Source organism: Callospermophilus lateralis, chromosome 2, assembly GCF_048772815.1.
Source record: "Callospermophilus lateralis isolate mCalLat2 chromosome 2, mCalLat2.hap1, whole genome shotgun sequence".
Classification (NCBI taxonomy): domain Eukaryota; kingdom Metazoa; phylum Chordata; class Mammalia; order Rodentia; family Sciuridae; genus Callospermophilus; species Callospermophilus lateralis.
Window position 1 is genome coordinate 197178295 of NC_135306.1, and position 13279 is coordinate 197191573.

Sequence of the window (13279 nt, forward strand, 5' to 3'; positions counted from 1 at the left end):
TGGTACTGGGGATTGAGCCCAGACTTAACCACTGAGCCACAGCCCAGAACTTTTTGTATTTTATTTAGAGACAAGGTCTCGCTGAGTTGCTTAGGGCCTCACTAAGTTGCTGGAGCTGACTTTGAACTTGCCATCCTCCTGCCTCAGCTTCCTAAGTCACTGAGATTACAGACATGCACCACCACACCCATTCAACCCTGCATCAGTTCCAAAGTCTGAAATGTCATCTAAGTATCATCTAAATCAGATATGAATAAAAATTAAGGTGCAATTTATGCCAAAGCAAAATTCCTCTCCAGCAGTGAACCTCCAAATCCAAACAAGTTACTTCACTTCAAAATACAAAATGTGGGTCAGGCATAGGACAGACATTTCCTTTCCTAAAGCAAAACCACTGGGGCAGAGGATCTGCCTTTCAGAGTCACTGGGCTGGAAAAATTGCCCCCACAGTTCAGTGGCTCTCTGCTATGGACACCCATGATCAGTTCTGTTAGGGTGGGGACTGCATCACCAATAGGGCTCTACCCACTGTCTTGCCCCACAGTTCCCCTGGGCATTAGTCCCAGTGACACCAGAATGCACAGGCCCAGGTGAGTGGGCAATCCTGCAACCTGGACCTGTGCACTCTGGGCGTCTAGTGGGAGTGGTGTCCCTGAAGATATCCAAACTGCTTCAAGGTCATTATTCCACTTACCCCACATATACACATCCAGATAGATGTACAGTTTGGCCTGTAGGGTCTAAGAAGTCTGGCACACTTCCCTAATTTTTTACCATTTTCTGTTTCCCTTAGTCCTGGCTGGAACAGCTTCTTCCAATTTAATCTCATCTCTATTCCTATCTGAGATGGTAATACAGACCATGGTTCACATTCATCCTCATTTCCTTACCCAAATGTGCTTTCTCATTACTTCTCATACAGTTACTCAGTGTGGACAGGCCATTTCCAAAATCTTTTAGTTCCATTTCCTTTTTGCTTAATAACCCTGTGTTCAAATCACTTTTCTCTTCTTGCATTTTACTATAAGCAGTTAGGGGGAACCACGGTACTTCTTTGATGTTTTACTTCGAAAGCTCTTCAGCAAAATAGACAATTTTATTGCTCAGAATTTCTGTCTCCCACAAAACCCCAGAACACAAACATAATAAGTCAGTTAAGTTCTTGCCACTTTATAGCAAGAATATCCTTTTCTCCACTGTCCAGCAATATGTTCCTAATTTCTGTCTGAGACCGCAACAGAAGAGCCTTTACCGTCTATACATACAATGTTCTGTTTATAGCTACCTAGGAATCTTTAAGACAGAAATTGTCATTGCAGATCTCCTGTTTTTTTTGTTGTTGTTATTGTTGTTGTTTTTCTGAGCCCTCACCAAAATTCTTTTAGAAGTCTGTTCACAGAAACCAAGCCTTTTTCTCACAGTCAACTAAAATCTCTTTTAGCATCTACCCATTGCCCAATTCCAAAGCAGATTTCAAAATTTTAGGTATTTGCAACACAGCACCCTACTCTGTGTGCCAACTTATGTCTTAGTTCAGGCTGCTGCAAGAAATGATCACAGCCCAAGTGGCTTACAAATAACTGAAATTTATTTCCAGTTATAAAAGCAGGAAATCTAAGATCATGGCGTTAGCATTGTCAGGTTCTGATGAGGGCCCTCTTCTGCGTGTCACACGGTAAAAAAAAAAAAAAAAAAAAAGGCAGGAGACAGAGAGCTCTCTGAGTTCTTTTTAAATAAGAAAACATCCCCTTCATAAGAGTTCCACCCTTGTGACTTAAGTAGTTTCCAAAGTCTCTACCTCCTAAACCATACATTAGTGGTCAAGATTCAAGATAAGGTTTGAGAGGATACGGATTCAGTTTCTACCATCTGAGTTTTTGGAATTATTCTTGGGGGCTATCAAACCTGAGAGTGAATGTGTAGTGAGAAGTGTTCCCTTAGAATGTGCATTTGCTAAACTCCTTGAAGGAAATCTCCAGCAGCAGATAAGGAGCAGGAAGAGAGATACAGAAGGAGAAAAGCTAGGAACAGGTGAGTTACTAGCTGGGACACACTCTTGGAAAATGGAACTCCATCCCACAGGGGACGCTGATGAACTACATGGATATCTTTCAGAATTATTCCTCTAAAGAACAGGTGTCTAAGACTTTTGTTGTTAATATCCCCACCCAAATGTGGTGACCCTGCTGAGGCATCTTCCATGTTTTCAGAGACATTTCTGAGTCAGAGAAGCAAGAGACACAGTAAGAGAATGGCCACTAGGAGCACAGGCAGAGCTATGTACCATAGATGCATAGAAATCAAATACAGGGAAATGTGGTATGGGGCATGGATACTTCTGATAATCTACCACCCACTACCCACCATTTTGAAACAGAATGTGATGTCTGGATCCACAATAGACATGTTGGACTATAAGCAATCAGCATATGAGAAAGACTAAGCAAATCACAAAAGTCCTAGTCCTGATTCCCAAATTATTATTATGAAGGAAAAATAAATCCCAGTATTTAAGCCAAAGGAAGTCAGCTTTTCTTTTACTAGCAGTTGAACCCATTCCTGATACTCTGGTCATGCAACAGGTAGTGCTGAACATCAATTCAGCAACTTTGACAATAACTCTCCTTCATATATTTTCTTGTTAATAAAAAAGATGCAGACTGACTGAATTTAATTCAGATTGATTAAACTTGAGGTTTGGCCCTAGCAACTTTCTAGCCAAACACAGTTCAAAGTTTCTAATTTCACGAATTTTGACTTGAAATATTCTGATGTCATGAAGTACATGGAATAAAGTCTGTCTTCTCATAGGGCCAATGTTAAAAATACGTAAATTTTTCAGCAAAGGGCAGGAAAAAAAGGGACTTAATTTAATTTTTTTCTTTAAATAATGATAGCCAATGTTATTGTATAAAATATGCTTAAACAGCAGTATCTCTACTGTGACAGTAATGACTAAATATCCTTAAATTTAGCTTAGATTTAGGTTTTCTCAGAAAGCCACGTTTATTGCTGATTGTGGTGGCGAGGATAATTAACTAGACCTAAACACAGCTTCTTAGATATGGAAAAAGGCTCAATTTCATTAATAACAAGAAAGAAAGCAGCTGTTCTCTAACAAGACAACTCTGTAAAAAATAGAAGAAATCCCTAACAACAACAATACAAAAAATCATTGCCCCCTCTAGAAAGCTTAAAATTTTGTTATCATAAATTGAGTAGAGAACATTGTTTATCCCAGTTCCACCTCAGTCCCTGGTGCCTCAGACCTCCAGGGAGAGAATATTGATCCCTCAAGCCCCGATGATAAACACCTGCTGTGGGATAACAAAACAGAGAGGACCCCCGTGGGCAATCAGCCTGCACCAGCTGCAGAAAGAGAATCTGGAGGCAACTTCAGAGTAAGTAAAACAGAGCAAATGACATTTTCCAACATCCGCTGTGTGTCTCTCCATGTGCACAGACAATGGCGGAGCAAAGAGCCAGAATTTCAGCCTGTGTCACCCAAGAGCAAGAGGACTCCTTATCACTGGTGATGTGACAGAACTGGGGTGAGGAGGTGAACTGAGCAGAGCGCTGCCTGTCAAAAGCCCATGAAGGAACAAATGATGAATGAATGAATGAACATAAGATACCCTTAGTGCATTATTTGTGTATGTTATAACTAATTTTTAAGTGCCCTGTCAATGCTAGCCCTGTGCTGGCAAGTTTACATAAATCAGCTCATTGTCATTACCCTATCAGAACTGTGGTTTTAGTGAACTTGACCTGTTGTAGCTCCTATGACAAGTGCTTCCATCCTCTGGATGGAAGCCTCCCTACAGGTCTGCACTTCAGCTGTGCTACTGCAAATTTACCAGAGAAGGCAACTCAACACTCCCTGACCCTTAGCTGTCACGCAATGTAGACTTGAAGGGGATTATTTCTTGTTCCATCACTACAGTTTTCACACCCTGCCTGTTTCTCAAATATTGGAAGGAACCAGAGAAATCCGCATAGACAGCAGCCTTAGCATGCTTTATTCCCATTGCTAAAGGCATACGCTTACTAAAATTGTCCATCTAATCTTTGGAACTACAGCTCTGCCTGGCATTACTGACATGTAAGCAAAGATGAGATTTTTCCTTCGATGACAAAATCCTGTTATTATACAATATTCAAGATATACAAAACCATGCCATTAAAATAATATAACAACCTCTGCTGTAACCACCATCTAACTTTTGCAGCTTTCCATTTGAGAAATTTCTCCATGTTGGTGGGGTGACACTAACTTACTGATTTATTTAGTAACTTATGTTTTTATGACAGTGTTTCTATAAATATTCGTGTGCATATATGTCTATTACATATACATGTATATTTATATTGTGGTTTAGATTGAGGTGCCCCAAAAGCTCATAGGTGAGACAATGCAAAAAGGCTCACAGTGAAATTATTAGAGGATGAGAGGTATGACAATCAGTGGATCAATCCACTGATAGAGATTAACTGGATGATGACTATAGGCAGGTAAAATGTGACTGGAAGAAGTAGGTCACTGGAGGCATGCCTTTGGGGTGTATATTTCGTTGTTGGTGAGCAGAGTTCTCTCTGCTTTCTGATTGCCATGTCTTGATTTGTGTGCTTTCCTCTGCAACTCCCCTCCACTATAGTGTTCTGTCTCATTTTAGTTCCAAGCTATGGAGTCTGCTATCTATGGACTGAGACCTCTGAAACTGGGGGCCAAAATAAATTTTTTTCTTCTCCACATTTTTCTTATCAGTTCTTTTTGGTCAGAGCCTCAGAAATAAGCTCACTAAACCACTGAAATTCTGGATCAAAGGGAAGTATTTATTTAATTTCACTAATATTTTCTAATTTGTCTCCAATACAAGATAATATACCTTTCCAGCAGAAATACATGAGGCCCTGTGGCTCCACATCCTGACCACAACTTGGTATTTTCAATTTATAAGCATAAAATTATATTTAAATGAAGTATTCATATATGGTTATCTAATTCTAGTGAGTTGTGCATCATTTCCTATTTCCATTGACCATTTATGTTTCATTTTCTATAATTCTCTGTCTTTCATGAAGATTTTCTTTTGATTGACTTATAGAAATTATTTAGATACACTAGATACTAATCCTGTGACATTTAGTCAGTATCATTTTTCTCTTTTATAAGATTGATAATTTTTATTTTTAATGTAGTTGATTTTCAATGTTTTATGATTTGTGCTCTTTAAAATTTATCTGTATATCTAAGCCATAGATATTCTGCTCTTCTACTCTGGAAGCTTTCAAATCTACACCTTAATTCTATTGAAACCGATTTTGCAAAATGCAAAGAAGGCTCCAATATTATTTTTTTAATGTTATGAAAGTTTATAGCCCCACATTTTTCATGGATCAACTTGGTACTACTGTCTTCAGACATTAAGTTTCCATGACTGATAGATCTCTTCATTGATTCATTTTCTCAGCACCATAGATATAATAAGTCTACCTTCACACTCATACCAGACTGTCTTTATTATTGCTGCTTTGTAATAACTTCCCCCATGTCTGATAAGACAAAGTTCACATCTTGTTTTCCTTTAAAATTATCTTAGCTATTCTGGGATCTATTCTCTTCCCTGTAAAATTTAAACAGGTTAATCAGGGTATATATAAATTTTCCTCAAGCAAGCTGGGTGCAGTGGTACATGCCTGTAATCCCAACGACTCAGTAGAAACAGAATTGAAAGTTTTGAGGACAGCTGGGTACTGGGGGTATAACAGTGATAAAGTACCCCTATGTTCAATCCCCAATACTAAAAGAAAAAAAGAAAGAAATGAAGGAAAAGAAACAAAGAAAGGAAGGAAGAAGGAAAGAAAAAAGAAAAGGTCCCTAATCAAACACTGAACCAAACTCTTAGCTCTAAAATTTTTAAATAAAATTTTTCCTGTTTATGGTAAATAGAAACATAATTGATAGTTGACATCAATTCTAGGATTACTAAGAATTTGTCTGACAAATCTTTATGGTTTTCTATGGAGACAATCACACCATCCAAAAATAAAAATAGTTGTGGTTCTGTCATGGTAATCTTCATTTATTTTGCATTTCCTTTTGCCTTGGTGAGGACTTCAGGAAGTATTAAGTAGATTCAGTCATAACAGGCTTGTTTGCCTTATCCCTACATTTACAGGTACAGCTTCTTATGTCTTATAGTAATAAGCGTGTTTAGCACAGCAATGGACGAGATAATCTTTACCAAGTTAATATTCTTCCCTTCCATTTTCATTTTTCTAATACTCTATTAGAATTTTACCAAATAATTTTACATCTATGAGAGGATCATCTGACTGCCCTCCTTTTCTATGTTAATATGGCCAATTATATAATAAATTTTCCAGTGGATTAAAAAAAAAACTCATTCCTGGGATAAATGTAACATGGTTTTTATTGCAAATGGGGAGAAAAAAAGCCTTTCTCCCTACCTTTGGTATTTGTTTCCTATAAAAGGAGTTCAATTTATGTAGTCAACGCCTCATCTCCCCATGTCAAGCTCCCCGTTCCTTTCCTGGAGAGGAGGAACACACATTTAATTGATGAATCTGAGAACACACTGGCATGCCCTGCTCTGTCCTCGTCCTCTTGGCAGCAGCCACCCTGCTAAATCCCAGGTGCCTGAGCCCCAAAGGCACTCTCCTACCATGTGAAAGACATAACCAGTCATTCCTGCCAAGACTGGGTGTGTCAGCCTGCCTGCTTACCATGTTTATCAGCAACATGTAACTTGCTTAATAAACCCAAAGTCCTCATTCAGGTGCTTAAAGGTGATATTAAGGTCTGATATATTCACTTTCTTTTACTTCTTAACTGATTAAAAACCCGGGGAAGGAAGAAAACAGCTATTTATCAAAGACCCCTTGGTAACAATCATTTATTTGATAATACATGGCTGGATTTGGTGAGTACACATTTTCTAAGAAGTGCACATCTATATTCACAATGAGTAATGTTCTAATTTTATTTTCTTATATTTTATTTATTTTGCTGTCAAAGGTATATGAGCCTCATGAGACAAGCTAGAAAATGTTCTCTTGAAATTTGGGGGAAAATTTTTACATAATATTGGAATCAGTTATTTCATAAGTGTTTAATGGGTCCTCACTGAAGCATAGTTGATTCCAGTGGTTTTGTAAGTAGACTTTAAAATATAAAGTCAAATTATTCAGTGGTTTTAAAACATTTAAGTATTTGGAACATACACACTGACATCAACTGGATACCATCAATCTCTGTATTTTTGGATTTATTTTATAAAAATAAATATTGAGGAAATTCCAAAAACATTTATCTAATTCTATTTATAATATACAGTACTGTGATTCAATAAGCATGATGGAATACTAATCCACCATAAGAAAAAAAATAAGTTTTATTATTGTATTTGTATGTGTTGGAAAAAGGAAATGGAGAAAGAAAAGGACTTCCTTCAATTTTTTTTCCAAAGACCAACTATAAGTCAAAAAATATCAATTATTACTTCAAGTTTAATAATTCCTAATCTAGAAAAGATATAACAAAAAAGAGATAACAGAATATTTAACAATCTTTGTCAAATTAACAACTAACAAGGTGGTGGAATGTGATGAATATCATTATCCAAAGTACATGTATGAAGACACAAATTAGTGTGCATATACTTTATATACAACCAGAGATATGAAAAAAATGTGCTCTATATGTGTAATATGAGTTGTAATGCATTTCGCTGTCATATATAAAAAATCAATTAAAAAAAGAATCTGAGCAATAAAAGTTGGAAATTTAAAAAAAAAAAACTAACAAGGGACTCATATCTAGGATTTTTTTTAAAGTCAATTTTTTTAATGTCCAATAGAAATGTTTGCAAAACTATACAAATAAGCAATTCACAGAAAATTAGAATGCTTGAGTTCTAGGGAAAATGTTAAATCATTATCAAATTAAATTAGTAATTGGAGGAAAAATATAAATGAGATTTTGGAGGTTTATTAAGCAGTTCACCTGTTTCCAATAAACACGGTATGTAGACAAGCTTACCCATATAGTCTTACCCTATGTCCTTTATGCATAGGAAAGACCTCTGTAGTATGCAACAGGCTGCATCCACATGTTTTACTGGTAAAAAGAAAAAGCAATAAAAAATAATGTTCACAGGAAGTGAGGATATGGGAACAACCCCACATCTGGGAAGACTGTACACTGGTACATGAGCAATGGCAAGAGATCTGGCAATCCTTGGTCAAGTTAAATGTGTGCATAGTACCCTCAATTCAAAAAACTTTTCACCAAGAATATGTCCCAGAAAAAATTTCACTCTGAGCTATTTGTCTTAGGGACAAGTTATAAGCCAATCTTCTCTCTATCACTAGGGGAACACAGAAATAAATTATGAAGGATAAATACTATAGACATAGCTACTCAAAGTGTGGTCCATAGAACAGCATCAGACCTTAGACTATACAGCACCAAACCATGATGGTATGAGTACAGGAAGTAAAATCGAGCATTTAAATCAATGATGGAATTTTGGCAATGCTATAGTATTTTTAATCTCCTTTTACAAATTTTTTGGAACAACAGATTAAGAATTTTTTAAAGAATGTAAGCACTTGACATACTTCGTTAAACACTTTCATGACCATGAGTCATGATGGCCAGAGTAGAGTTGGTAAGAAATGGAAAAGGTAAATTAAGAATGTAGAAATAAGTTGGGATCGGGCTGGAGTTATGGGTCAGCGGTAGAGCGCTCATCTAGCACGTGTAAGACTCTCGGTTTGATCCTCAGCAAAAGGAAGGAAGGAAGGAAGGGAGGGAGGGAGGGAGGGAGGGAGGAAGGAAGGAAGGAAGGAAGGAAGGAAGGAAGGAAGGAAGGAAGGAATTGAGTACAAACTAAAAAAAAGAAAGAAAGAAGTTGGGATAAGATTTCATAGAAATTTCAAGGAGAAGTTAAGGTTTTTAGATAAAAAGTTAGTATTTAATTAAATTGAGATACTTTGATTTTTCAAAAAAGCAAAACTAAAGTATGTTTTACATTTTATTAATTGATATATTTATAAAATGCCAATCAGTCTGTCACCTAGGAACATAACTACTGCTTCATGTCAATTTCTCAAAACTGTAGATAAAATTATCCAAGTTGAATGTCAAGTTTTAGTTGATAAAGTCAGAGTCAATTACGTTAACAGAAAGTATTCTCTGGCTTATTATGAAACCAAATATTACCTTACCATTTCCAGTTCTTGAATACGTTAAAGGATCATAATCATCTTACCTATCTCTACTCTTCTTTCTTCACAACTTTTCAGCTGATGTCTTATCTACGCTAGCCATGGAACAGAACAACAGTACTGAAGTGACTGAATTCATTCTCTTGGGATTTGCAGGTCAGCACAAGTCCCGGCACATCCTCTTCATAGTATTTCTAGTGATCTATGTGGTCACGTTAGTGGGCAATGTGGGGATGATCCTACTCATCAAGATCCACTCCTCCCTTCACACTCCTATGTACTTTTTCCTCCAACACTTGGCCATTATTGATCTCTGTTACACCTCTGCCATCACTCCCAAGATGCTACAGAACTTCATAGGGATAAAGCAGTCCATCTCTTTCGTGGGATGTCTGGTACAATTACTGGTCTATGGTACTTTTGCCACAAGTGACTGCTACATTCTGGCTGCGATGGCAGTGGACCGTTATGTGGCCATCTGTAACCCACTGCACTATCCAGTTGTCATGTCCCAGAGACTCCGCATTCAGCTGCTGCTGGGTTCATACTTCATGGGTTTCCTGAATGCCTCTGTAAACACAGGTTTTACTTTCTCATTGAACTTTTGCAAATCCAATGCAATTAACCACTTTTTCTGTGATGCACCTCCAATCCTTGCCCTGTCATGCTCCAGTATCCACGTCAACATCATGCTGCTGACTGTCTTTGTGGGGTTTAACTTGACATTCACTGTGCTGGTCGTCATCTTTTCCTACACATACATCCTGGCTGCCATCCTGAGGATATCTTCTGCAGCAGGCAGGAAGAAAGCCTTCTCCACATGTGCCTCCCACCTGACAGCAGTCACCATTTTCTATGGGACTCTCTCGTACATGTACCTACACCACCATACCAATGAGTCTCAAGAGCAGGAAAAAGTGTCTTCTGTGTTCTATGGCATAATTATCCCCATGTTAAACCCCTTGATATATAGCTTGAGAAACCAAGATGTAATAGAAGCTATAAGAAAGACAGCAAACAAGTGCTTATAATTTGAATTGCAATTTCTAACTCAGCTTGGTTTGTAAAGCAAACCAAAAATGCTCCCTTATTTCTCAACCTCAGAAAATGTGGCAATGCTGGTGAGGCACAAAGTCATTACTTTATTATATCAATAGCATTTTTTATTGATTTAAAAAAAATAAATGACAGCGGAATGCATTACAATTCTTATTGCACATATACAGCACAATTTTTCATATCTCTGGTTGTATATAAAGTATGTTGACACCAATTTGTGTCTTCATACATGTTTTTTGGATAATGATGCCCATCACATTCCACCAAAAGGTGTAAAAAAAATCTCAAATGATTAAATAAATTAACTTCTAATTAATGTGTTTTAAAAGGCATCTGAAAAGATGCCTTTGATACTGCTTTTGTACATTTTTTAAAAGTATTTTTTAGTTGTACATGGACTCAGTTTCTTTGTTTATTTACTTTTATACTTTTTTGTGATGCTGAGGATCGAACCCACTGCCTCACATGTGGGAGGCAAGCGCTTTACCACTGAGCCACACGCCAGGCACCAGCTTTTGTATATTTTGATGAACGTTTTTTAAGTACCTTCCATTTAAAAAGAAAAGTTAAGTCAATCTAAGATAAATGCATAATCAATGTTGTCTTTGTACTTTGTACTTTGTACAGAGCATATACTCATCAGAGCAAAAATGAAAAGATGTTCTCTTGAAAGTATTCTTACTCATATTTCTGTATGGCTAATCAATTTACTATTGTAAATTAAAATTTGTATTGTAAATTATAAATTAAAATTTGAAAAATCATTTCTTTGGATAATATTGGCAAAAAAAAGAAGAAATAAAAGACAATAAATTGAATACTTATCAATATTGGGTCCAATATATTTTTTCCCAGCAGTTTCCCTAGGAATTAGGAGATTGACACAGTAATAAGGAAGACATGGGGCATATTAATTTTATCATTGATAAAATATAATTTGAATCCCCAACTATAAATTGAGATTTCAGTATCCCAATTTATATACCCCGTAAGGTTGTACTTCTTAGAAGGAGAACAAGATCCAGTGCAGATTTTTGTGCTACAGAACAACAAATTTGCCTGAATTTAATGCTTTATACCACTCAGTGTCCAAAAAAATATGAGGAAAAATATAGGAGTGTAAGCATAAATCTAGAAGTCAAATATGGACTCAAACCCCAATGTTCTCACCATTTGGAAAACAAATAAAATAGAATATGAGAGAATGGATATCAAACATATACCATCTGGCAATGTAATTAAAAGGGTTGACATTACTTGTTCTTGCTCTTCTCCCAATCTTGACAGTCATTTAAACCATAGGGAGTGCAAGGATTGACAGGTTGGAGTTTGCTACCTTTCTTCACATTTCCAGAAGATCCAGACCCACAGGCTAAGGTAGGAATAGTGGATAGGGAACCAAACAATACCAAGAGAAAATTGATGGTACCAGTCTGTGGAGCAGGATGCATTATAGGAAAGAAATGCTCAAATCAGGAAAATCTGGTCTTATACAGTATTGCTGGAAACCTACCCATTCACCTGTCTGTTGAGAGAAAACCTATTTCTACTCTGTAATGTGAGTAAAAGTTCTCCAGATGGGGACATACAACTCTTTATTTACCATCCTGGACTGCCTCTGGGGAGAGACATCCAAGTTTTACTATCCTGATAATTCTCCCTATGCAAACATTCTTAAATATAATAAGTATAAATGCATTTGCAAAAATTCAGTAAATCACAAAAAAGATGGCAGCAAATTATATTCCATGCGTGTGTGATTGGATCAAAATGAATCCCCAATATTATGTAGAAGTATAATTCACCAATAAAAATATAAATAAATAAATATTATTAATAAAAAAAGATTTGAAAAACAAAACAAAATCCCTACAAAATCGTCAATAAATGGTAGAAACAGATATTATTACCTTATACATATATGACTACATGACCAACATGATCTATAACATGTACAATTAGAAAAATGAGAAATTATACCCATTTATGTATAATATATTAAAGCATTCTACTGTCATGTGTAACTAATTAAAATTTTAAAAAATAGTAAACAATTAATAAAATGTCACTGGTAGGTTTTTACCTATCTATGATTATTCTAAATGTAAACATATTGCCATTTCTAGTCAAAAGACAGAGTGACTATAAGTGGATTTAAAAAAATAATAATAAAATACAACAATATGTGTCCTCCAAGAGACTCACTGTAGACTTAGGTACAGAAATAGACTGAAAGTGAAGACATGGTAACAGGTATTCCATTCAAATGATAAAACAGATTAGGAATAGCTATATTCAAAATCTGTCACCAAGGATATAGAAGGTTAATATTTGATGATAAAGGAATCAGTTCACCAATAGGATATGATAATTATAACTATATATGCACACATCATCAGAGCACCTAAATATGTAAAACAAACATTAGCAAATCCATGAAAAAAAATGGTCAGCAAAATAAGAGGATTTCAGTATCCCAATTTATATATCCCACTTTTCAACTCTAGACAGATCATCTGGACAGAAAATCAAAAAAGAACAGCTGACTTGTGGACTCAAAAAATTCTATAGACCAAATGTAACAGACAGTACATTTCATCCAACAAAAGAGTTTTTTAGTGTTGTTTAAATATTTTAAATGCAAGAGCCTTCTTGAATATATGATTTGTAACTATCTTCTCCCAATCTCCACTGGGCTGTTTTTCACTTAATTAATATAGTGTCTTTTGCATCACAAACATTTACTTTTTCTTGAAGTTCAATTTATGTATTTTCTTTTCATGAATTATTCTTTATAAAAATTGTCATAACACGCATGTATTTTTAAAATGTATCTATTTTATGTAATGTGATGTTTTGAAATTGTGGAATGTATTATGAAATCATTAAATCTAGCAAATTAGCATATATATCATTTCACAAAGTTATTTGCATGATGAGAAGTTTCATAATCTACTCTTAACATTTT

General features: G+C 35.8%; 1 protein-coding gene across 1 annotated transcript; it reads left to right on the forward strand.

Annotated features, from left to right (window-relative positions):
* The first annotated feature begins 9353 nt into the window (after positions 1 to 9353).
* On the forward strand, positions 9354 to 10283 carry LOC143391813 (olfactory receptor 5AK3-like). Its single transcript, XM_076844565.2, has one exon. The coding sequence runs from the start codon at positions 9354 to 9356 to the stop codon at positions 10281 to 10283; it is 930 nt and encodes a 309-aa protein (XP_076700680.1).
* The last annotated feature ends 2996 nt before the right edge of the window (positions 10284 to 13279 follow it).

Coding starts and splice junctions, on each gene's coding strand:
- LOC143391813 (XM_076844565.2), top strand. CDS start 9,354: ATGGAACAGAACAACAGTACTGAAGTGACTGAATTCATTCTCTTGGGA.